This window comes from Mytilus galloprovincialis, chromosome 12 (assembly GCF_965363235.1).
Source record: "Mytilus galloprovincialis chromosome 12, xbMytGall1.hap1.1, whole genome shotgun sequence".
Classification (NCBI taxonomy): domain Eukaryota; kingdom Metazoa; phylum Mollusca; class Bivalvia; order Mytilida; family Mytilidae; genus Mytilus; species Mytilus galloprovincialis.
Window position 1 is genome coordinate 74715964 of NC_134849.1, and position 27887 is coordinate 74743850.

The 27887-nt window shown below is 35.4% G+C and overlaps 1 protein-coding gene across 3 annotated transcripts in view; it reads left to right on the forward strand.

The window, feature by feature from the left end:
- Positions 1–27887, forward strand: part of LOC143054825 (uncharacterized) — a 141071-nt gene that overhangs the window by 60824 nt on the left and 52360 nt on the right. For 2 of the 3 annotated variants that reach the window (XM_076227874.1, XM_076227876.1), the window contains exons 4-9: positions 5462–5485; positions 6199–6282; positions 12972–13073; positions 13637–13735; positions 14365–14472; positions 15411–15488. In XM_076227874.1, coding sequence (XP_076083989.1) covers positions 5468–5485; positions 6199–6282; positions 12972–13073; positions 13637–13735; positions 14365–14472; positions 15411–15488 — 489 coding nt within the window. In that variant the 5' untranslated portion in view covers positions 5462–5467. Of the gene's footprint in view, positions 1–5461; positions 5486–6198; positions 6283–12316; positions 12410–12971; positions 13074–13636; positions 13736–14364; positions 14473–15410; positions 15489–27887 lie in introns of those variants that run through there. The other variant, XM_076227875.1, reaches the window with a different exon arrangement.

The window sequence follows — 27887 nt, forward strand, 5'->3', positions numbered from 1 at the left end:
TCGTTGTTGGGTTGTTGCCCCTGAAATGGTAATTTTAAGGAAATTTTGCTGTTTTTGGTTATTATCTTGAATATTATTATAGATAGAGATAAACTGTAAACAGCAATAATGTTCAGCAAAGTAAGATCTACAAATAAGTCAACATGACCAAAATGGTCAAGTGACCACTTTAGGAGTTATTGCCCTTTATAGTCAATTTTTAACCATTTTTCGCAAATCTTAGTAATCTTTTAGAAAAATCTTCTCCTCTGAAACTACTGGGCCAAATTTAACCAAACTTGGCCATAATCATCATTGGGGTATCTAGTTAAAAAAATGTGTCCGGTAACTCAGCCAACAAACCAAGATGGCCGCCATGGCTAAAAATAGAACATGGGGGTAAAATGCAGTTTTTGGCTTATAACTCAAAAACCAAAGCATTAAGAGCAAATCTGACAGGAAGTAAAATTGTTGATCAGGTCAAGATCTATTTGCCCTGGAATTTTCAGATGAATCGGAAAATCGGTTGTTAGGTTGCTGCCCCTGAATTGGTAATTTTGAGGAAATTTTGCTGTTTTTTTTGTTATTATCTTGAATATTATTATAGATAGAGATAAACTGTAAACAGCAATAATGAACAGCAAAGTAAGAACTAAAAATAAGTCAGTATGACTAAAATAGTCAATTGACCCCCTAAGGAGTTATTGCCCTTTATAGTCAATTTTTAACAATTTTCTTAAAATTTGAAGATTTTCAATAACACTTTCCACAGAAAGTACTGTTATAGATAAAGATAATTGTAAGCAGCAAGAATGTTTAGTAAAGTAAGATCTACAAACACATCACCATCACCAAAACACAATTTTGTCATAAATCCATCTGTGTCCATTGTTTAATATTCACATAGACCAAGGTGAGCGACACAGGCTCTTTAGAGCCTCTAGTTTTATAAAATTTACGATTTTCTGATTTTGTTCATTTCCGTTTCTGGTAACCGTTAAAATTTTGTTTCATTCAAAGCTTCCTGTTTCAAATTTCGGTTTTGTACTTCGACTAAATCTAACCAAAACAATTTAGTCGACATATTCTGCTGCTCTATCATGACAACATCATATTCCGAGAGTAAAGATTGATTACGAGAATGACGTGAAATATTCCTGTTACGAGAAATATTCCTGTTACGAGAAATACTTTGTTTCCAAGACCGCAAATCGCGGTATGTCACAAATTTCTGTGATTAGAAAACTGCGGATTTTTTAATTTATGCAATGACTTTGTGTCAAGAAATTTTAACCGTGAATGATATCCAAAGCGCAAGATTCATGGAAACCATTGATACAGAAAACATGACTGGATAAAAGATATTGAAACACAAGCATGAACTTGTTAGATTTATGACTGTTTATTGAAATTAAAAAGTTGACTAACATACGCATTTTATTTTTATGTTGACAAACAGCAAATGTCCCAAATTAAGGCAATACACACAAAACAGTCATTAAACAACAACTTTTTTGCTCACCTGGCCGAAAGGCCAAGTGAGCTTTTCTCATCACTTGGCGTCCGGCGTCGTCCGTCGTCCGTCGTCGTCCTGCGTTAACTTTTACAAAAATCTTCTCTGAAACTACTGGGCCAAATTTAACCAAACTTGGCCACAATCATTATTGGGGTATCTAGTTTAAAAAATGTGTCCGGTGACCCGGCCAACCAACCAAAATTGCCGCCATGGCTAAAAATAGAACATAGGGGTAAAATGCAGTTTTTGGCTTATAACTCAAAAACCAAAGCATTTAGAGCAAATCTGACATGGGGTATTATTGTTCATCAGGTCAAGATCTATCTGCCCTGAAATTTTCGGATGAATTGGACATTTCGTTGTTGGGTTGCTGCCCCTGAAATGGTAATTTTAAGGAAATTTTGCTGTTTTTGGTTATTACCTTGAATATTATTATAGATAGAGATAAACTGTAAACAGCAATAATGTTCAGCAAAGTAAGATCTACAAATAAGTCAACATGACCAAAATGGTCAGTTGACCACTTAAGGAGTTATTGCCCTTTATAGTCAATTTTTAACCATTTTTCGTAAATCTTAGTAATCTTTTAGAAAAATCTTCTCCTCTGAAACTACTGGGCCAAATTTAACCAAACTTGGCCATAATCACCATTAGGGTATATAATTTAAAAATGTGTCCGGTGACCCGCCCAATCAACCAAGATGGCCGACATGGCTAAAAATAGAACATAGGGGTAAAATGCAGTTTTTGGCTTATAACTCAAAAACCAAAGCATTCAGAGCAAATCTGACGTAAGTATTATTGTTCATCAGGTCAAGATCTATCTGCCCTGAAATTTTCAGATGAATCCGACATTTCGTTGTTGGGTTGCTGCCCCTGAAATGGTAACTTTAAGGAAATTTTGCTGTTTTTGGTTATTAGCTTGAATATTATTATAGAGATAAACTATAAACAGTAAAAATGTTCAGCAAAGTAAGATCTACAAATAAGTCAGTATGACCAAAATAGTCAATTGATCCTCTAAGGAGTTATTGCCCTTCATAGTCAATTTTTAACAATTTTCTTAAAATTTGAAGATTTTCAATAACATTTTCCACAGAAAGTACTGTTATAGATAGAGATAATTGTAAGCAGCAAGAATGTTTAGTAAAGTAAGATCTACAAACACATCACCATCACCAAAACACAATTTTGTCATGAATCCATCTGTCTCCATTGTTTAATATTCACATAGACCAAGGTGAGCGACACAGGCTCTAAAGAGCCTCTAGTTTTATTAAGTTTATGTTTTACATGGTAATAAAAATATATTTTCATCTTGCAAAACTGATTATGTAAGATTCCTCATACTTTTGTGTATGTATATATACATGATATAAGCTTATCATTACACTTGCATACATGAAGAACTCGTCACAAAAGGGTTGCATATGAAATAAAATTAAAAAAAAAAAATCCTCCCACCCGCCCCATTTTTTTCAAAAATTTTGATGAAAATCTATTAATTAATTTTAGTTGGCCTAAGATCAATATATCTTAAATTTAAACATCTATCTTAATTCAGTTTGAATTGAAAATTCTAGTTTTTTTCACTTTTAATTAAATTCTTAAATTTGACAGCAATAAACCAAACTACCAAACAATTTGGTATTAATTCTGTACTTTAAGATCAATGTAAATTGATTTGAACTTTGAAATTGGGCGGGATTTTGTTTGCACAGTGACAATGTGGGGACGTGGCATATGTGAGCGTGCTCATAAAGGTTCTTTAATTAGGAAATGTTGTGTGAATGACATTTCTCGTCAAAATTGTGCATTTTGACGAGAAATGGCGCATAGAGTGGCAAATGTCAGCGTCAGTGTGGCGCACGATATTTTCAGGTTTGTATCTAAATGTGTAGATCTATTACAATGAATTTCCGATCGTGTTTCGTGTAGCTATATTTGTGTACAAAACTGTGTTGTGTTCCCTCCAATGACAGGAGCACCACCTATATATTTTGGGGCCTTCTCGGGTGTTTTTCTTCATGTTAAAATATAAGGATAGCAATTTTGCGGTATATCTGATTACCGCAAAAATGCAATTAACCATCATCCATGATCTAAATTTTTAAAGTAAACAACTTAAATTTTGTGAAAGTTGGATAGAACAGACGAGAATTTGTTTTTTAAAGTTATAACTTGGAGAAAAATCTGTCATCTTGTTTTATAGAGTTATTGTCTCTGAAAAATCATTTTTTGAAGTGTTTTGCTGTTATTGATAAACATGTAGGAGCTAGGTTAAAAGTGTAAATTACAAAAATGATCAGTTGACAAGATTTTATTACTCTGAAAATGTTGAAAAAAATATGTCAACCTGTGTTTTGGAGTTATTGCCCCTGAAAGATACTTTTTCCCCTTTTTGCCTGTTATTAAAAAAAATAGGAGCTAGCTATAGGTTAAAAGTGTAAACTATAATACGATCATACAAAATGGCGTCGATTTTAAATCAACAGACACACGACGTCTGGTTTCAAAAATTAAACGGATTTCAAGATAAACGATGTTTTCTTGATGAGTTCATTACAATTCTCATCTTTCTATTAATTATGATTTTGTTGTGGAACTACCGCAAATGTTGCAAATTGTGCTTGTATGATAAATTGATTAAAATTGAAAGGCTGTTTTACCAAATTTGTGTATACAAATTAATTTTGAGGACTGTTACGACCAATTAGGTAATCTGATTACATACAACCACTAATTATGACACCTGTTGTGACTGTTGATTAGCGTAGGGTCGTTATAACTTGTCATAATTTCTCCCCAGGTAAAATTATAGATTTTTTAAAATTGATCAGAAAAACTTCAAAATCAGTAAACAATAATTTTTCGGGTATATTTGGTGAAAATCGGGATTTTGACTAGTTTTACGATCCCGATATCGGGATGATACCGCGAAAATCGGGATAGTTGGCAGGTCTGCATCATGACGAGATCTTTTTACTCAGATTTTCCAGTTTTGGAGTTATTGCCCCTGAAATATTGATTTTTACAGGTTTTCGCCTGTGACTTCTGTCCTCATGCCTGTCGGACAGTTTTCAATTGACCTTGACCTCATTTCACAGATTAGTGGATAAGGTTAAGTTTTTTGGTCAAGTCCATATCTCAGAAATAAGCATTTGATGCATGGAATGATTGTAAGGTGTACATGTCCAACTGCTAGGCATCATCTGACCTTGACCTCATTTTCATGGTTCATTGGTCATTATGAAGTTTTCTTTGTTTAGTTTGTTTCTTAAATACTATATGCAATAGGTCAACTCTATTTGATCCATGGAATGATTGTAAGGTGTACATGTCTGTCTGACAAGAATCATCTGACCTTTACCTAATGTTCATGGTTCTTTGGTCAATATAGTATTTTGATGATTTGGTCTGTTTCTTGTATACTACTAGCAAAAGATCAACTATATTTGGTGTATGGAATGATTGTAAGGTGTACATGTATTTCTGGCTTTGTTTATCTAACCTTGACCTAATTTTTGATTTGATCATATTAAGTTTATGTGATTCTTGTAGTAAAACTTTATATTTAGGAATATCAACATAAATGGTCAGTAAACATGGTAAAGTAGGCGAGAAATTTCAGCGTATGCACTCATGTTTGCAGTTTTGGCTGTTAACTAAAAACCTATAGGAATTAGGTTAAATATGTAAATTGCAAAAATGATCAGCAACACAAAGAGTAACGAGTATGCGCATATAAAAATCGTAGTGATATTTTCACCAGCTGAGCAACACAAAATAGTGCAGAAAAGTTGACATAGTCTTTTAGATGTTAGTATTTCATGTATTTGGATTATATTCATATCTGAAAATATTAGGTCAGTAATTCACAAGTCCATAAGGATCATGTATTTTCAACTGGCATTAACAATTATAACTCAATGACAACTACACATAGTTTTTATTTTCTATTTTTAGTTTATAATGGAAAATTGGAATGAGGTAAGATTTACTTTTTAAGTCCAATTGTCCAATTGTCATGCGACTTTTTATTTCCATTTTCTTACCAAAAATACATGTATGTGATAATTTGTGTCTCCCAGACACCTTAATATCTCAAGGAAAGTCATATATTGACTTTGTTTTAATACAGTTACTTCAGAGTGGAGTGTGGAGGCATCACTTTGTCTAGCTTTCTTGTTAGGTTACTGTCTCTTTATTTTATTATCAACATCTCTTTTTATTCAGTCTACATATATAATTTTATCATTAAGTAAGCATGGTGGTATTTCTACTATCTGATATAAAATTAGTAAGAAAATGATGAGAAAGTACCAAGGGGACAACTAAAGGTGTTAATGAATGACAAATACAACTACATATCACCAATAATATAACAATGCATAATGAATAAACTAACTTTGATAAGTTTGACCCGACTTATTAAGTCATTTTCCGGTTTGCTGATGACTCAAAGAAAACACTTGTTTCTATAATGCAAAATACACAGCTGATACTTAACAATGTCAATATGTAGACAACCTGATAATCGGTACATATCCTTTCTGCCTGAATGTTATTAGAGGTGAGGATACCCCAGATTTATATAGTTATTTGCAATGCAGAAGAATAAATAATTATTGCTTTATTTAACAGTTATTTCATTCATTTTTCATTACAATCTATTAAGTGTTAAATCTATGTTTTACTTACAGAAACTTTTAACAGCTGCTAGTAAGGGAGATATAGAAGATGTGAAAATATGCCTAGAGAATAAAGCAGACATTGATTATGATGATGTAAGTAAACACGTCTCATTAGGTACAGTAGTTTCATCCAAATTAGTACTAGAGCAAATAAATTATGTGCAGTAAAAAACATACAACTATAGATAACTTCAGACCATAACAGATCTTACTTGAGCAATATAAATCACATAACTGCATGTTACTTCAAAATACAGCAAATTGTAACAGAATGAAATACAATTGCATGTTACTTCAAAACCTGACAGTTGAACACAAACAGTATAAAACATGTACTTTAAATAACTTAAACACAACTATAAGTCACTTCAAAACATGACAGTAAAAATTTTAACAGAATAAACACACAACTATAAGTCACTTCAAAACACAAGAGCAAGAACTTAAACAACAAAACGCACCTGTTAGTCACTTCAAAACACAAGAGCAAGAACTTAAACAACAAAACACACCTGTTAGTCACTTCAAAACACAAGAGCAAGAACTTAAACAACAAAACACACCTGTTAGTCACTTCAAAACTTGATAGATAGAACATTAACCAAATAAAACACACAACTATAATTCACTTTAAAACATGACAGTAAGAACATCAGCGGAATAAAACACACAACTATAAGTCACTTTAAAACATGACAGTAAGAACATCAGCAGAATAAAACACATGACTAAAAGTCACTTCAAAACATGACAGTAAGAACATAAGCAGAATAAAACACATGACTAAAAGTCACTTCAAAACATGACAGTAAGAACATGCATAAACAGAATAAAACACCCAACTATAAGATACTTAAAAAATAACAATGTTTACACAATACTGAATGTAAAACATACCTGTAATCAAAGCACAACACTGAATGTAAAACATATATGTAATCAAAGAACAACACTAAATGTAAAACATATATGTAATCAAAGCACAACACTGAATGTGAAACATACATGTAATCAAAGCACAACACTAAATGTAAAACATATATGTAATCAAAGCACAACGGTGTAAACTAGTTACTACTTTCCAACATTAATAAAATCAACACTCAAAATGAGTTTGACTTTCTTGAAATTGTCATAATTTTGATAATTCATTAGTGGGTATCAGGAATGCCTAAATATAGGATATTACAACAAACCATACCAACCACAAACACCTGACTACTCCAAGTAAATAGACAAACCACACCAAACACAAATACCTGACTACAAGTAAATATACAAACCAGACCAACCACAAACACCTGACTACTTCGAGTAAATAGACAAACCACACCAGCCACAAATACCTGACTACTTCGAGTAAATAGACAAACCACACCAACCACAATTACCCGACTACTCCGAGTAAATAGACAAACCAGACCAACCACAAACACCTGACTGCTCAGAGTAAATAGACAAACCACACATACCACAAATACCTGACTACTCCAAGTAAATAGACAAACCACACCAACCACAAATACCTGACTACTTCGAGTAAATAGACAAACCAGACCAACCACAAACACCTGACTACTTCGAGTAAATAGACAAACCACACCAACCACAAATACCAGACTACTCCGAGTAAATAGACAAACCACACCAACCACAAACACCTGACGGCTCCGAGTAAATAGACAAACCACACCAACCACAAATACATGACTGCTCCGAGTAAATAGACAAACCACACCAACCACAAATACCTGACTGCTCCAAGTAAATAGACAAACCACACCAACCTCAAACACCTGACTACTCCGAGTAAATAGACAAACCACACCAACCACAAATACCTGACTACTCCGAGTAAATAAACAAACCACGCCAACCACATACACCTGACTACTCTGAGTAAATAGACAAACCACACCAACCACAAACACCTGACTACTCCGAGTAAATAGACAAACCACACCAACCACAAACACCTGACTACTCCGTGTAAATAGACAAACCACACCAACCACAAATACCTGACTGCTCCGAGTAAATAGACAAACCACACCAACCACAAATACCTGACTGCTCCAAGTAAATAGACAAACCACACCAACCCCAAACACCTGACTACTCCGAGTAAATAGACAAACCACACCAACCACAAATACCTGACTACTCCGAGTAAATAAACAAACCAAGCCAACCACAAACACCTGACTTCTCCGAGTAAATAGACAAACCATGCCAACCACAAACACCTGACTACTCCGAGTAAATAGACAAACCAAACCAACCACAAACACCTGACTACTCCGAGTAAATACACAAACCACACCAACCACAAACACCTGACTACTCCGAGTAAATAGACAAACCACACCAACCACAAACACCTGACTACTCTGAGTAAATAGACAAGCCACACCAACCCCAAACACCTGACTATTCCAAGTAAATAGACAAACCACACCAACCCCAAACACCTGACTACTCCGAGTAAATAGACAAACCACACCAACCACAAACACCTGACTACTCCGAGTAAATAGACAAACCACACCAACCACAAACACCTGACTACTCTGAGTAAATAGACAAGCCACACCAACCACAAACACCTGACTACTCCGAGTAAATAGACAAACCACACCAACCACAAACACCTGACTACTCCGAGTAAATAGACAAACCACACCAACCACAAATACCTGACTACTCTGAGTAAATAAACAAACCAAGCCAACCACAAACACCTGACTTCTCCGAGTAAATAGACAAACATGCCAACCACAAACACCTGACTACTCTGAGTAAATAAACAAACCACACCAACCACAAACAACTGACTACTCCGAGTAAATAGACAAACCACACCAACCACAAACACCTGACTACTCCGAGTAAATAAAAAAACCACACCAACCACAAACACCTGACTACTTCGAGTAAATAGACAAACCACACCAACCACAAATACCTGACTACTTTGAGTAAATAGACAAACCTCATCAACCACAGACACCTGACTACTTCGAGTAAATAGACAAACCACACCAACCATAAATACCTGACTACTCCGAGTAAATAGACAAACCTCACCAACCACAGACACCTGACTACTCCAAATAAATAAACAAACCACACCAACCACAAATACCTGACTACTTGGAGTAAATAGACAAACCACACCAACCACAAACACCTGACTACTCTGAGTGAATAGACAAACCACACCAACCACAAACACCTGACTACTTTGAGTAAATAGACAAACCACAAACACCTGACTACTCTGAGTAAATAGACAAACCACGCCAACCACAAACACCTGACTACTCTTGAGTAAATAGACAAACCACACCAACTACAAACACCTGACTACTTTGAGTAAATAGACAAACCACACCAACCACAAACACCTGACTACTTCGAGTAAATAGACAAACCACACCAACCACAAACACCTGACTACTCCAAGTAAATAAACAAACCACACCAACCACAAACACCTTACTACTCTGAGTAAAATAGACAAACCACACCAACCACAAATACCAAACTACTCCGAGTAAATAGACAAACCTCACCAACCACAGACACCTGACTACTTCGAGTAAATAGACAAACCACACCAACCATAAATACCTGACTACTCCGATTAAATAGACAAACCTCACCAACCACAGACACCTGACTACTTTGAGTAAATAGACAAACAAGACCAACCACATATACCTGACTGCTCTGAGTAAATAGACAAACCACACTAACCACAAACACCTGACTACTCCGAGTAAATAGACAAACCACACCAACCACAAACACCTGACTACTCCGAGTAAATAGACAAACCACACCAACCACAAATACCTGACTACTCTGAGTAAATAAACAAACCAAGCCAACCACAAACACCTGACTTCTCAGAGTAAATAGACAAACCATGCCAACCACAAACACCTGACTACTCTGAGTAAATAAACAAACCACACCAACCACAAACAACTGACTACTCCGAGTAAATAGACAAACCACACCAACCACAAACACCTGACTACTCCGAGTAAATAAAAAAACCACACCAACCACAAACACCTGACTACTTCGAGTAAATAGACAAACCACACCAACCACAAATACCTGACTACTTCGAGTAAATAGACAAACCTCATCAACCACAGACACCTGACTACTTCGAGTAAATAGACAAACCACACCAACCATAAATACCTGACTACTCCGAGTAAATAGACAAACCTCACCAACCACAGACACCTGACTACTCTAAATAAATAAACAAACCACACCAACCACAAATACCTGACTACTTGGAGTAAATAGACAAACCACACCAACCACAAACACCTGACTACTCTGAGTGAATAGACAAACCACACCAACCACAAACACCTGACTACTTTGAGTAAATAGACAAACCACAAACACCTGACTACTCTGAGTAAATAGACAAACCACGCCAACCACAAACACCTGACTACTCTTGAGTAAATAGACAAACCACACCAACTACAAACACCTGACTACTTTGAGTAAATAGACAAACCACACCAACCACAAACACCTGACTACTTCGAGTAAATAGACAAACCACACCAACCACAAACACCTGACTACTCCAAGTAAATAAACAAACCACACCAACCACACACACCTTACTACTCTGAGTAAAATAGACAAACCACACCAACCACAAATACCAAACTACTCCGAGTAAATAGACAAACCTCACCAACCACAGACACCTGACTACTTCGAGTAAATAGACAAACCACACCAACCATAAATACCTGACTACTCCGAGTAAATAAACAAACCACACCAACCATAAACACCTGACTACTTTGAGTAAATAGACAAACCAGACCAACCACATATACCTGACTGCTCTGAGTAAATAGACAAACCACACTAACCACAAACACCTGACTACTCCGAGTAAATAGACAAACCACACTAACCACAAATACCTGACTACTTCGAGTAAATAAACAAACCATACCAACCACAAATACCTGACTGCTTGGAGTAAATATACAAACCACACCAACCACAAACACCTGACTCCCCGAGTAAATAGACAAACCACACCAACCACAAACACCTGACTACTTCGAGTAAATAGACAAACCACACCAACCACAAACACCTGACTCCCCGAGTAAATAGACAAACCACACCAACCACAAACACCTGACTACTTCGAGTAAATAGACAAACCACACCTACCACTAACACCCGACTACTCAGAGTAAATAAACAAACAAATGTGGAGGGTTGAACCATATTTTCTATGCACAGTCCACTTATCTAGACCATTCAGCATTGGTAATAAAAGTAAAACACTAGTAAAAAACCTGCAAAGTTCAACTACCATAGGTCTGTATTGAAACTGATGCTGATATCATTATACTGATTCAACATTTAATCAAAATTCTGTTTTTAATCAGATAGTTTAAATGGGAAAATAGGCATGAAGGGGTTCTCTTAATTCCTTTTTAATCATATTATTGTTCTAAATCAGAAAATATAACTTTTTTTTCATTTTTCTTTAAAATATTATTTATTTTAATAAAGAATTATTTTGAATCTAGTACACAAAATCATGTTGTTAATCATACAGGATTAATGAACAAATATTTGTAATAATTATATAAAGTGGGGTCTCATTTTACTCGTATTGTTGTTCTGAATCAGAAAATATAACTTTTTTACAAGTTTATTAAAAAAAAATTTTTTATTAGAATGAATGATTATACTGAATCTACACTAATTCCTGTTGTTAATTAGACAGTTTTAATAAACAAATATTTGTAATAATCATATAAAGTGGGGTCTCATTTTACTTGTTTTGTTCTAATGAATCCATTGATATAATTATTTCACACATTTCTTGAAAAAAATATTTTTTTAAGATATCAGGTTTAATGGAAGTTTTGACATTTCACAACAAAACATGTTTATTGTTTGTTTATGTAGAATATAAATACAAGTGTGACTGGTCATTTTATTCAGTTTTGACCACTCATTCATGTGATTAATATTTTGTTTATATTTATTACACAACATTGTCCAGTTTATCAGACAAGGTTTGATGTCAGTTGTATTATTCCAGAGGTATGGAAAGACAGCATTAATGTTTGCTGCCAGTGGAGGACACCTGGAGGTCTGTAGACTCCTCATTGATAGAGGATGTAAGATCGACATCACAGAGGTATGTTATCTACTTAGTCTGATCACATTACTATTAATCTACACTAAATCATGTTGTTAATTAGACAAGTTTAATGAACAAATATTTGTAATAATTATATAAAGTGGGGTCTCATTTTACTCATATTATTGTTCTGAATTAGAAAATATTACTCTTTTTCAAGTTTCTTTAAAAAAATTTTTTTTTATTAAAATGAATTGATTATACTAAATCTACATGAAACCCGATGTTAATTAGACAGTTTTAACGACAAATATTTGTAAGGATCATATAAAGTGGGGTCTCATTTTACTTGTTTTGTTCTACTGAATCCATTGATATAATTCTTTTACACATTTCTTGAAAGAAAAAAAATTTTTAAGATATCAGGTTTTATAGAAGTTTTGACATTTCACAACAAAACATGTTTATTTATTGTTTATATACAATATAAATACAAGTATGACTGGTCATTTTATTGAGTTTTGACCACTGATTCATGTGATATATATTTAGTTTATATTTATTACACAACATTGTCCAGTTTATCAGACAAGTTTTGATGTCAGTTGTATTATTCCAGGGTTTAGGAGGACGGACAGCATTAATATCTGCTGCCTACAGAGGACACCTGGAGATCTGTAGACTCCTCATTGATAGAGGATGTAAGATCGACATCACAGATGTATGTTATCTACTTAGTCTGATCACATTACTATTAATCTACACTAAATCATGTTGTTAATTAGACAGGTTTAATGAACAAATATTTGTAATAATTATATCAAGTGGGGTCTCATTTTACTCATATTATTGTTCTGAATTAGAAAATATTACTCTTTTTCAAGTTTCTTTAAAAAAAATTTTTTTTTATTAAAATGAATGATTATACTGAATCTACACTAATTCCTGATGTTAATTAGACAGTTTTAACGAACAAATATTTGTAAGAATCATATAAAGTGGGGTCTCATTTTACTTGTTTTGTTCTACTGAATCCATTGATATAATTATTTCACACATTTCTTGAAAAAAATATTTTTTTAAGATATCAGGTTTAATGGAAGTTTTGACATTTCACAACAAAACATGTTTATTTATTGTTTATATACAATATAAATACAAGTGTGACTGGTCATTTTATTGAGTTTTGACCACTGATTCATGTGATATATATTTTGTTTATATTTATTACACAACATTGTCCAGTTTATCAGACAAGTTTTGATGTCAGTTGTATTATTCCAGGGTTTAGGACAGACAGCATTAATGTTTGCTGCCAGTGGAGGACACCTGGAGATCTGTAGACTCCTCATTGATAGAGGATGTAAGATCGACATCACAAATGTATGTTATCTACTTAGTCTGATCACATTACTATTAATCTACACTAAATCATGTTGTTAATTAGACAGGTTTAATGAACAAATATCTGTAATAATTATATCAAGTGGGGTCTCATTTTACTCGTATTTTTGTTCTGAACCAGAAAATATTTCTCTTTTTCATGTTTCTTTAAATTTTTTTTTTTTTATTAAAATGAATAATTATACTGAATCTACACTAATTCCTGTTGTTAATTAGACAGTTTTAACGAACAAATATGTGTAATAATCATATAAAGTGGGGTCTCATTTTGCTTGTTTTGTTCTACTGAATCCATTGATATAATTCTTTTACACATTTCTTGAAAAAAATATTTTTTTAAGATATCAGGTTTAATTGAAGTTTTGACATTTCACAACAAAACTTGTTTATTTATTGTTTATATACAATATAAATACAAGTGTGACTGGTCATTTTATTCAGTTTTGACCACTAATTCATGTGATATATATTTTGTTTATATTTATTACACAACAATGTCCAGTTTATCAGACAAGTTTTAATGTCAGTTTTAGGATATGTTGTATATTATTGATATTGACAACAGAGTATTGTACATTATATTTACATGTTATTTGTTTATATTATAGATTGATGGAGAAACAGCTTTACATCTGGCTGCTGAGGGGGGATATCTACAGATCACAAGATGTCTAGTAGAACAAGGAGGTGCCAGTCCCTTGATTAAAACACTCCAGGTAATATTTTATAGTATATGCCCAGTGTTCAATTAATTTATGGATCACTTTACTGATGATGTGTAAAATCTGTTTAGTACAATGTTTGTATTGTTATAGATGTTAACCAAGATACAACACATAAGTGATATTTCTGGCAAATTTGAGTTAAGATATTATGGACCTGTCTAGATACATATAGATTCTACCACTGTCTCGAGTGTAATACGATATTTATCCACTCGAGACTGTTAAATTTTCAAATTTGAAACGCGAGGCTTCAAGCCTCGTGTTTTAAATATTTAGAATCTAACTGTTGATGCTATGAGTATGAGATACTGGTGCAGTAATGTGATTTTGACATTCTTTTTTTTTTTTTCAAAGTGCACCAACTTTTAAGTTATATCAAAATGACAAAATGACCGAAATTAGGTGAAAAAATTTCCGAATCAGAGTATGATGACATTTATTCTTGTGAACTGTGGCTTTTTGAGCTAGATTGTTTGAGTTAACATGTCAGTCTTACTCTAATACAAAGTTGAGAATAATAGTGTTATTGTAAGATTATGCATTTATTATTTGCCACTGGACATTAAGCAGCAATCAACACAGAGACACTAATTTACATGAATACTTTTTATTCCCTGCTTAACACGGAGCATACAAGTTATATCATACCTCTTTTTCTGTCGGATACGAAATTTTGGTCACTTTTTTTCTCAGCAACTCTAAGTTGCAGCTTATTGAAATATGTAACTAAGTTTATGAAGTAATAATCGAAGTTAAGGGCTTACAAAATAAATAAACTACCACTCTGCTGTTACTGGTATGAAGTGGTGATCAGAGCTGAGGGGGTCACATGATAAATAAAATACCACTCAGATGTTACTGGCATGAATGTACTGTAAGATAAGTGTTATAAAAGAGATCAATTGATATGTATGTCCCACTGATTTCAGGGTAAAACTCCATATGATCTGGCAGCAGCAAACCTGAAGTTTAATCCAAGGTACAAAGAATTAGTGGAATACTTGCAGGTACATATGTAATAAATTCTTACTTTTAAACAGAATAACCTGAAATCAATATTTATTGATGTACCATACATAACATTAGAAGATGTGGTATGATTGCCAATGAGACAACTCTTCACAAGAGACCAAATGACACAGAAATTAACAATTATAGGTCATTGTACAACCTTCAACAATGAGCAAACCAATCCCACATAGTCAGGATATAAACATTTAAAACAATGTCACTTAGGGCATTCACGAAATATTTTTCAAAATATCAAAGTGTAAAGAGTTATTACACCAAATAAATACAAAAGGAGGACACTGAAAGCAAATGTTTTTTTTTTCACTTTTAGTCCTGTATATTTTTCAAATTAAAAATAGACTCATACAGTTGATTTGGATTTTCTACAATGTTTAAGGTTTTCTTCGGACTTGCACCTAACTAAAATTAATTAGTCAAACTGGAGAATTAAACAAAATAACGGCATACTGATATCAAGCCTGCCTTTAAAATAATTTTTTTTTTTGGCTTGAGTAAAAAACACTCAACACTGTCTAATGGATAAATGGGGTTTCTTACGGGTAGTAGTACTTAACACTGTGTACTGGATAAATGGGGTTTCTTACGGGCAGTGTTACTAAACACTGTGTACTGGATAAATTGGGTTTCTTACGGGCAGTGTTACTAAACACTGTGTACTGGATAAATGGGGTTTCTTACGGGCAGTATTACTAAACACTGTGTACTGGATAAAGGGGGTTTCTTACAGGTAGTGGTACTAAACACTGTATACTGGATAAATGGGGTTTCTTACGGGTAGTGGTACTAAACACTGTTTACTGAATAAATGGGGTTTCTTACGGGTAGTAGTACTAAACACTGTGTACTGGATGAATTGGGTTTCTTACGGGTAGTAGTACTAAACACTGTTCACTGCATAAATGGGGTTTCTTACGGGTAGTGGTACAGTAGACTCCGGCCAATCGGATACCCAAAATGTCAGCTAAAAATATCCGATTGTCCGATATATTCAATTAGCCGATGAACGTATATTCCTCCAAGTTTTTTTTCAATATTGACAGACACAACCCTAAGATACCAATAGCTATTATAGCTGCTTTATTAATGGAAATTTGTAACTAATCTCAATGTTTTTTCAGGTACAAGTTCGGATAATTCGATTGATTGAGTAAATAGATCGATCAGTTGATTATAATGTATTTTGTTTATTTGTCAGTCTATTGATTGTTTAATTATGTGTTGATTATCTGAATAAAATGTGTACCTCTTAAATAATGAGACTTGTTGTTTTTGCGTGATTTGTTTCATTTGTGTGTTAAAACAGGTAAAAGTTAAAAATAACTATGAATTCTCGGAAGTAGGCCACAGGTAAATCTATTAATAGCTACGAATTCTCTAAACTATAATCGAACTCGGATCTAATTTTCTAGTTTTTTTATTTATGAAACACATTTCCAATTTCGAGTAATACAACTATTTTTATGATTATAAAATTGGACATCAAGATGAGTAAAATTAATTTGCTTTTCTATCTTATCTGTCGTGGCTCAAAATAAAAGGCTAAATATTATGTAAATTAGGAAAATGGCGTACGTGTGTACAAGTTACATAATTCTATTTCACCTGGGATATGCTATTGACACACGAATCCTTATTTTTACACGGGACTTCTATATATATTTTAATAAATTGTTGAGAAAGAGGTACATTTCATTCATATTTAATAAACATTGATGAACATCACGCACAGTTTATCATTTCTGTCGTGTCCTTGTTTGTGAAGTAAATGATAACGATCACATTTGAATAAACACATAACAAACACATCTAAGGCAAAATATAATATCAGATTCATAAAATAAACAAGACAATAAGAAAAAATATGTTTTATTTGTCTATAAAAGATCGTTTTTATTAATAAAATGAAACATTTCTGTACAGAAGTTTTCTTAAACGTCGTAATGGCGCAACTTCCGGCTTCATTTCCTGTGAAGAAAAATACGAAATTATTTCAAAATATTCGATTGTACATGGTTTTCACACATTTTTCATTAATATTCCTATCCAATTAGCCGATATATTCTAATAACCGATATTCGATTATCCGATGTATTTTGACTGAAATGTATAGGGAATGGTTCGGTGTTTTGAAATAATATTACAATAGCCGATATATTCGTTTAACCGATATCCGATTAGGTGGAGTCTACTGTACTAAACACTGTCTTACTGGTAGTGGTACTAAAGACTGTGAACTGGATAAATGGGATTTCTTATGGGTAGTGGTACTAAAGACTGTGAACTGGATATATGGGATTTCTTACGGGTAGTGGTACTAAACACTGTCTACTGGATAAATGGGGTTTCTTACGGGCAATGTTACTAAACACTGTGTGCTGGATAAAGGGGGTTTCTTACAGGTAGTGGTACTAAACACTGTGTACTGGATAAATGGGGTTTCTTACGGGTAGTAGTACTAAACACTGTACTGGATAAAGGGGGTTTCATACAGGTAGTGGTACTAAACACTGTGTACTGGATAAATGGGGTTTCTTACGGGTAGTGGTACTTAACACTGTGTACTGGATAAATGGGGTTTCTTACGGGTAGTAGTACTAAACACTGTCCACTGCATAAATGGGGTTTCTTACGGGTAGTGGTACTAAACACTGTCTACTGGATAAATGGGGTTTCTTACGGGCAGTGTTACTAAACACTGTGTACTGGATAAAGGGGGTTTCTTACAGGTAGTGGTACTAAACACTGTATACTGGATAAAGGGGGTTTCTTACAGGTAGTGGTACTAAACACTGTATACTGGATAAAGGGGGTTTCTTACAGGTAGTGATACTAAACACTGTCTACTGGATAAATGGGGTTTCTTACGGGTAGCAGTACTAAACACTGTGTACTGGATAAATGGGGTTTCTTACGGGTAGTGGTACTAAACACTGTTTACTGGATAAATGGGGTTTCTTACGGGTAGTAGTACTAAACACTGTGTACTGGATAAATGGGGTTTCTTACGGGTAGTAGTACTAAACACTGTTCACTGCATGAATGGGGTTTCTTACGGGTAGTGGTACTAAACACTGTCTTACTGGTAGTGGTACTAAAGACTGTGAAATGGATATATGGGATTTTTTACGGGTAGTGGCACTAAACACTGTCCACTGGATAAATGGGGTTTCTTACGGGTAGTGGTACTAAACACTGTCTACTGGATAAATGGGGTTTCTTACGGGTAGTGGTACTTAACACTGTGTACTGGATAAATTGGGTTTCTTACGGGCAGTGGTACTAAACACTGTCTAGTGGATAAATGGGATTTCTTACGGGTAGTGGTACTAAAGACTGTGAACTGGATATATGGGATTTCTTACGAGTAGTGGTACTAAACACTGTCTCCTGGATAAATGGGGTTTCTTACGGGCAGTGTTACTAAACACTGTGTACTGGATAAAGGGGGTTTCTTACGGGCAGTGTTACTAAACACTGTGTACTGGATAAAGGGGGTTTTTTACGGGTAGTGGTACTAAACACTGTTTACTGGATAAATGGGGTTTCTTACGGGTAGTAGTACTAAACACTGTGTACTGGATGAATCGGGTTTCTAACGGGTAGTAGTACTAAACACTGTTCACTGCATAAATGGGGTTTCTTACGGGCAGTGGTACTAAACACTGTCTTACTGGTAGTGGTACTAAAGACTGTGAACTGGATATATGGGATTTCTTACGGGTAGTGGTACTAAACACTGTCTACTGGATACATGGGGTTTCTTACGGGCAGTGTTACTAAACACTGTGTACTGGATAAAGGGGGTTTCTTACAGGTAGTGGTACTAAACACTGTGTACTGGATAAATGGGGTTTCTTACGGGTAGTAGTACTTAACACTGTGTACTGGATAAATGGGGTTTCTTACGGGTAGTAGTACTGAACACTGTCCACTGCATAAATGGGGTTTCTTACGGGTAGTGGTACTAAACACTGTCTACTGGATAAATGGGGTTTCTTACGGGCAGTATTACTAAACACTGTGTACTGGATAAAGGGGGTTTCTTACAGGTAGTGGTACTAAACACTGTATACTGGATAAAGGGGGTTTCTTACAGGTAGTGGTACTAAACACTGTCTACTGGATAAATGGGGTTTCTTACGGGTAGTAGTACTAAACACTGTGTACTGGATAAATGGGGTTTCTTACGGGTAGTAGTACTAAACATTGTTCACTGCATAAATGGGGTTTCTTACGGGTAGTGGTACTAAACACTGTCTTACTGGTAGTGGTACTAAAGACTGTGAAATGGATATATGGGATTTTTTACGGGTAGTGGTACTAAACACTGTATACTGGATAAAGGGGGTTTCTTACAGGTAGTGGTACTAAACACTGTCTACTGGATAAATGGGGTTTCTTACGGGTAGTAGTACTAAACACTGTGTACTGGATAAATGGGGTTTCTTACGGGTAGTAGTACTAAACATTGTTCACTGCATAAATGGGGTTTCTTACGGGTAGTGGTACTAAACACTGTCTTACTGGTAGTGGTACTAAAGACTGTGAAATGGATATATGGGATTTTTTACGGGTAGTGGTACTTAACACTGTGTACTGGATAAATTGGGTTTCTTACGGGCAGTGGTACTAAACACTGTCTAGTGGATAAATGGGATTTCTTACGGGTAGTGGTACTAAAGACTGTGAACTGGATATATGGGATTTCTTACGGGTAGTGGTACTAAAGACTGTGAACTGGATATATGGGATTTCTTACGAGTAGTGGTACTAAACACTGTCTCCTGGATAAATGGGGTTTCTTACGGGCAGTGTTACTAAACACTGTGTACTGGATAAAGGAGGTTTCTTACGGGCAGTGTTACTAAACACTGTGTACTGGATAAATTGGGTTTCTTACGGGCAGTGTTACTAAACACTGTGTACTGGATAAAGGGGGTTTCTTACGGGTAGTGGTACTAAACACTGTTTACTGGATAAATGGGGTTTCTTAGGGGTAGTGGTACTAAAGACTGTGAACTGGATATATGGGATTGCTTTCGGGTAGTGGTACTAAACACTGTCCACTGCATAAATGGGGTTTCTTACGGGTAGTGGTACTAAACACTGGCTCCTGGATAAATGGGGTTTCTACCAGCAGTGGTACTAACCATCATCTTTTGGGTAGCTGAAACACTTCAATACCAGTACCAGCAGTGGTACTAACCACCATCTTTTGGGTAGCTGATTCACTTCAATACCAGTACCAGCAGTGGTACTAACCACTTTACTGTGTAGATGGTATACTTAATGTCTGTTAGGTAGAAGTATCCATAACAGCAGTTGTATCCAACACTGTTCTAGGTATATGCTACACTTCATAGCAGTGGTACTTAATACTCTACTGGGTATATGATCTAATTAGGTACCATTGCAAACAGTGGTACTTACATTGTCTACTGTGAAGGTGATATAGTGGGATACTATTGGGTAGATAGTTCACTTGGATACACTTAGCAGTAGTGGTAATAAACACTGTCTACCGGGTATGTGATACACTTCGATACTCTTACCAGCAGTGGAAATAACACTGTCTACTGTGTATATGGTATACTTGGATACCCTTAGCAGCAGTGGTACTAAGCACTTTAAACCTTGTATATGATACACTTGGATACCCTTACCAGCAGTGGTACCAAACACTGCCTACTGTGTGTATAGAAGACACAGATACGCTTACCAGCAGTGTACTTAACACTGTCTACTGGGTGTATAGAAGACACAGATACCCATACCAGCAGGGTATTTAACACTGTCTTCGGGGGTTATAGAAGACATAGATACACTTACCAGCAGGGGAACTTAACACTGTCTACTGGGTGTATAGTAGACTCAGATACCCTTCCCAGCAGGGGTACTTAACACTGTCTACTGGATGTATAGTAGACACAGATACCCTTACCAGCAGGGTACTTAACACTGTCTACTGTGTGTATAGTAGACACAGATACCCATACCAGCAGGGTACTTAATACTGTCTACTGGGTGTATAGTAGACACAGATACTCTTACATGCAGGGTACTTAACACTGTCTACTGTGTGTATAGTAGACACAGATATCCATACCAGCAGGGTACTTAATACTGTCTACTGGTTGTATAGTAGACACAGATACCCTTACCAGCAGGGTACTTAACACTGTCTACTGTGTGTATAGTAGACACAGATACCCATACCAGCAGGGTACTTAATACTGTCTACTGGGTGTATAGTAGACACAGATACCCTTACATACAGGGTACTTAACACTGTCTACTGTGTGTATAGTAGACACAGATATCCATACCAGCAGGGTACTTAATACTGTCTACTGGGTGTATAGTAGACACAGATACCCTTACCAGCAGGGTACTTAACACTGTCTACTTGGTGTATAGTAGACACAGATACCCATACCAGCAGGGTACTTAATACTGTCCAGTGTTCTCCCTAGAAATTTGGGATAGCATCACATTTGGCCTTAAAAAAATAAATTGTATTTTTTTTCAATGTAATTTATCGTGTCGTGGCAACGCATTATTTCCTTTATGTTATATACATTATTGTTTATTACAAAATGTATTATAATGTTTGTATGCTATAGGCCCTTATTTGGTAAATAAAATATTCTTTTCCATCTTATTCTTTGTTTTTATATTGTTGAATTCATAACTGAGAATACAATTAAACTATAACCAGGATAACAGTATTGTCAGTTTATGTTTTCTATATTCATTTATAGTTCCAGAATTATTTTTTCCCTCTTATCGGTAGTCTAAATAAAAATATATGTGTGGTTCCAGTTACCCTACCTATACCCAGCTAAATGAATGAATGGTTTATTATAGTGCAACCTGTATGAATACAATTGCACTAAATATGTAGGAAAAAACATGGGTTCTTAATAAAAAATTTGAATAGAAAAAATGCTTTATCATGTCTTTGAAACGTATTGGTTCATGGTCCTAGTTGTTTCTTTTTACAAAATGATATATTTTTAACAAAGTTATCTACAAGTAGTCTGTTAATGCTTAGTTTTCTCTTTATATATCATTGTTTTCTGTCTACTGTGCCATTTGTGCATATGTAGTTATTATTGTAAAATGCGGATTTTTGTCATATCAGGTCCGGTTCCATCAGTAGTTTACACTAAAATATTAAATGGCCGCTGAAAGCAATGAAAAATACGAAAATAAACAATGTTGTAGAAGAGATTGGGAACGAATATGGCGTTTTTAATGCATTAGATGGATGAAACATATACACAAGCCAATTTTGATCACTTTCTAAAGAAAGTACAAAACTTATTTAGCCCAAAATCAAAATTTTCACTCTCGATTTACAAAAAGTAATAGGAAGAGAAAGAAAGTAATACTAATATATTAAAAGTCGTAAAAAGATAAGACTCAACCTCATTTTAAAAGAGAAAAATTGTTTGTTTCTTTGAAATTTCATTTAGAAAACATATATTTCGATTTATTTATGATTTTCTGATTACGTTTTCTCCTTGTCGAAATTTGCCGATTGCAAACCACGTGGTATTAATCATGTCAAAGTGACAGCTTGGGGTATTCGTATCCAAACAGTTATCACCCAAAGGGCAATTAACACCTATTTAACTACTCTAAACTGCCTCCATTGTCAGACTTGAAGGGATTACAATTAAAAAGTGAAATATTTTTTTATGATCATAAGTGGTAATTAGATGAAAGTTCAAAATTTAGGAATGAGAAAAATAACATCCTGAAAATAATTATAGCGTCGCGGTAATATTTATAGCCTTGCGGTAATTATTATATCGTCACGGGAAGAAATATAGCGTCGCAGTACCGCGACGCTAAAACGGCCTGGGGAGAACACTGCTGTCTACTGGGTGTATAATAGACACAGATACCCTTACCAGCAGAGGTACTTAACACTGTATACTAGGTGTATAGTAGACACAGATACCCATACCAGCGGGATTCTTAACACAGTCTACTGGGGGTATAGTAGACACATATACCCTTACCAGCAGGGTACTTAACACTGTCTACTGGGTGTAAAATAGACACAGATACCCTTACCAGTAGGGGTACTTAAAACTGTCTACTGGGTGTATAGTAGACACATATACTCATACCAGCAGGTGTACTTGAAACTGTACTGGCTGAATAGTCAACACAGATACCCTAACCAAGCAGGGGTTCTTAACACTGTCTACTGGGTGTATAGTAGACACAGATACTCATACCAGCAGAGGTACTTAACACTGTCTGTGGAAATATTTGCTGTGGGCACTTGTCCCTGGGCAAGTAAAACTGTAAATTTCACTTGTCCGGAAAAAAAGTTACTTGCCCTGATGGTCCCAATAAGTATTGAAGTATTTCATTGTTAGCTAACACATAATTCTTAGCACTGTTTTGCATCACAAACAAATGAAATCCATTTGTTTAAATGTGTAAAAATTTAGGAAAGTAGGTTAACATCTTTGGAAACCTTACAGCAAAACAACCAATTAAATGACATGTGAGGGTCATTTTTGCAGCAGTTTTTGAAAAAGAATTGTAGCCTGTAGGTACATATAATGATATACTAATTTAGAGGACAGTGAGTGAAGTAATGAAAATTAAATAATGGATAAACTATTGATTTTTTTGGTGTTTCTCTCAACTGACACACTTGGTTTTTTTTTATAATTGTCTTAATGGGCAATTAAAGCATCCCTTTTATTAACCACTCTGACAACAAATAATGTTGACCTTTGATGTTTAAATATAAAGACAAAAAAATAATTTATTTTCCGAATTTCCATCCTAGATAGCCAGGTGCAATCTGATAGTCACGATTTCTTAAATTCTCGCTTCCGTATTTTTTTTTTTTAATACTCATTATCCTCCATTTGCGTTTTCGTTTTTTACTCGACTCATTACTCTTTTTGTCTTTCATGTCCGCTGTTTTATAAAGTATTTATCAACCTCATCTGAATCTCGATTCAAAATCATATAAAATGACACTTCCAGTACATGAAAGATTAAACCTAATCGACGATCCCGGGTCAATGGACAAAACCAATGCAATGTTAAGCGACTCGGGTTCGCATACTTATTTTTATTTATTTTGTTAACCGATCTATTTCCGGTATTATGTAATATTTATCGTCATAAATATTGGTGTTTTTACTCGCTGACCATTGGTTTTTTTTACTTAAATTAAACATCTTTATACATTTTGAATTTATTCTTTATTTTTTGTTGGATTTGAACTTAGTCTTATGATCATTTTTTACTTGTCCACGGGCAACCCATACAAAAATAATCACTTGTCTGGTTGTTCAAATGTAAGAGTCGGGCGAGTCGGGCATAGCATTTCCACACCCCTGATTCCCATACCAGCAGATGGACTTAAAACTGTACTGACTGGATAGTCAACTCAGATACCCTTACCAACAGGGGTACTTAACACTGTCTAAAGGTTGTATAGTAGACACAGATACCCATACCAGCAGAGTACCAAACAATGTCTACTGGGTGTATAGTAGACACAGATACCCTTATTAGCAGGGTACTGAACACTGTCTACTGTGTGTATTGTAGACACAGATACCCATACCAGCAGGGTACTGAACACTGTCTACGGGTGTATAGTAGACACAGATACCTTTACCAGCATGGTACTTAATACTGTCTACTGGTTGTATAGGAGACACAGATACCCATACCAGCAGGGTACTTAATACTGTCTACTGGGTGTATAGTAGACACAGATATCCATACCAGCAGGGTACTTAAAACTGTACTGACTGGATAGTCAACTCAGATACCCTTTTTAACAGGGGTACTTAACACTGTCTAATGGTTGTATAGTAGACACAGATACCCATACCAGCAGAGTACCAAACAATGTCTACTGGGTGTATAGTAGACACAGATACCCTTATTAGCAGGGTACTGAACACTGTCTACTCTGTGTATTGTAGACACAGATACCCATACCAGCAGGGTACTTAATACTGTCGACTGGGTGTATAGTAGACACAGATATCCATACCAGCAGGGTACTTAATACTGTCTACTGGGTTTATAGTAGACACAGATACCCATACCAGCAGGGTACTTAACACTGTCGACTGGGTATATAGTAAACACAGATACCCTTACAAGCAGGGTACTTAACACTGTCTACTGGGTGCATAGTAGACACAGATACCCTTACCAGCAGGGTACTTAAAACTGCACTTGCTGGATAGTCAACTCAGATACCCTTACCAACAAGGGTACGTAACACTGTCTACTGGGTGTATAATAGACACATATACCCATACCAGCAGAGTACCAAACACTGTCTACTGGGTGTATAGTAGACAGATACCCTTACCAGCAAGGTACTTAATACTGTCTATTGGGTGTATAGTAGACACAGATATCCATACCAGCAGGATACTTAACACTGTCTACTGGGTGTATAATAGACACAAATACCCTTACCAGCAGGGTACTTAACACTGTCTACTGGGTGTATAGTAGACACAGATACCCTTACCAGCAGGGTACTTAAAACTGCACTGGCTGGATAGTCAACTCAGATACCCTTACCAACAGGGGTACTTAACACTGTCTACTGGGTGTATAGTAGACACACATACCCATACAAGCAGAGTACCAAACACTGTCTACTGGGTGTATAGTAGACACAGATACCCTTATCAGCAGGGTATTTAACACTGTCTACTGTGTGTTTAGTAGACACAGATACCCTTACCAGAAGGGTACTTAACACTGTCTACTGGGTGCATAGTAGACACAGATACCCTTACCAGCAGGGTACTTAAAACTGCACTTGCTGGATAGTCAACTCAGATACCCTTACCAACAGGGGTACGTAACACTGTCTACTGGGTGTATAGTAGACACATATACCCATACCAGCAGAGTACCAAACACTGTCTACTGGGTGTATAGTAGACAGATACCCTTACCAGCAGGGTACTTAATACTGTCTACTGAGTGTATAGTAGACACAGATATCCATACCAGCAGGATACTTAACACTGTCTACTGGGTGTATAATAGACACAAATATCCTTACCAGCAGGGTACTTAACACTGTCTACTGGGTGTATAGTAGACACAGATACCCTTACCAGCAGGGTACTTAAAACTGCACTGGCTGGATAGTCAACTCAGATACCCTTACCAACAGGGGTACTTAACACTGTCTACTGGGTGTATAGTAGACACATGTACCCATACAAGCAGAGTACCAAACACTGTCTACTGGGTGTATAGTAGACACAGATACCCTTACCAGCAGGGTATTTAACACTGTCTACTGTGTGTTTAGTAGACTCAGATACCCATACTAGCAGGGTACTTAATATTGTCTACTGGGTGTATAGTAGACACATACCCATACAAGCAGGGTACTTAATACTGTCGTCGTTAACTTTTACAAAATTTTTCTCTGAAACTACTGGGCCAAACTAATCCAAACTTGGCCACAATCATCATTGGGGTATCTAGTTTTAAAAATGTGTGGCGTAACCGTGCCAACCAACCAAGATGGCCGCATGGCTTAAAATAGAACATAGGGGTAAAATGTAGATTTTGGCTTATATGTCTGAAACCAAAGCATTTAGAGCAAATTTGACAGATATAAATTGTTTATCAGGTGAAGAACTATCTGCCCTGAAATTTTCAGACAAAACAGACAACCTGTTGTTGGGTTGCTGCCCCAGAATAAGTAATTTTAAGGAGATTTTGCAGTTTTTGGTTATTATCTTGAATATTATAATAGATAGAGATAAACTGTAAACAGCAATAATGTTCAGCAAAGTAAGATCTACAAATAAGTCAACATGACCAAAATTGTCAGTTTACCCCTTAAGGAGTTATTGCCCTTTTTAGTCATTTTTTAACAATTTTCATAAAGGAGTAGGTCCAGTAAGGACCGATTTTGGCCTCAAATTTCAGGTTCATCTGACGAAAATTTTGACCACATTTTAAATACTTAAGTGTCTATTTAATTTCAATTAATTAGTTTATGGGAAAGATTTTAACTGATTTAGTCATTAAAAGCAATCCGATTCAAGCTCAAATATGAAAAATCTACCAAATATGCCGAAAAATGTCACTTTTCATTGAGATCACCCCTAGTTTTTTGGTGGGGTTCGTGTTGTTTATTCTTTAGTTTTCTATGTTGTGTCATGTGTGCTGTTGTTTGTTTGTCTTTTTCATTTTTAGCCATGGCGTTGTCGGTTTGTATTAGATTTATGAGTTTGACTGTCCCTTTGGTATCTTTCGTCCCTCTTTCAGATGGTTTTTGGAAAAAATGGAAGTGGCCGCATCCTTGTTCATTCTCAACCTTTATATATGTT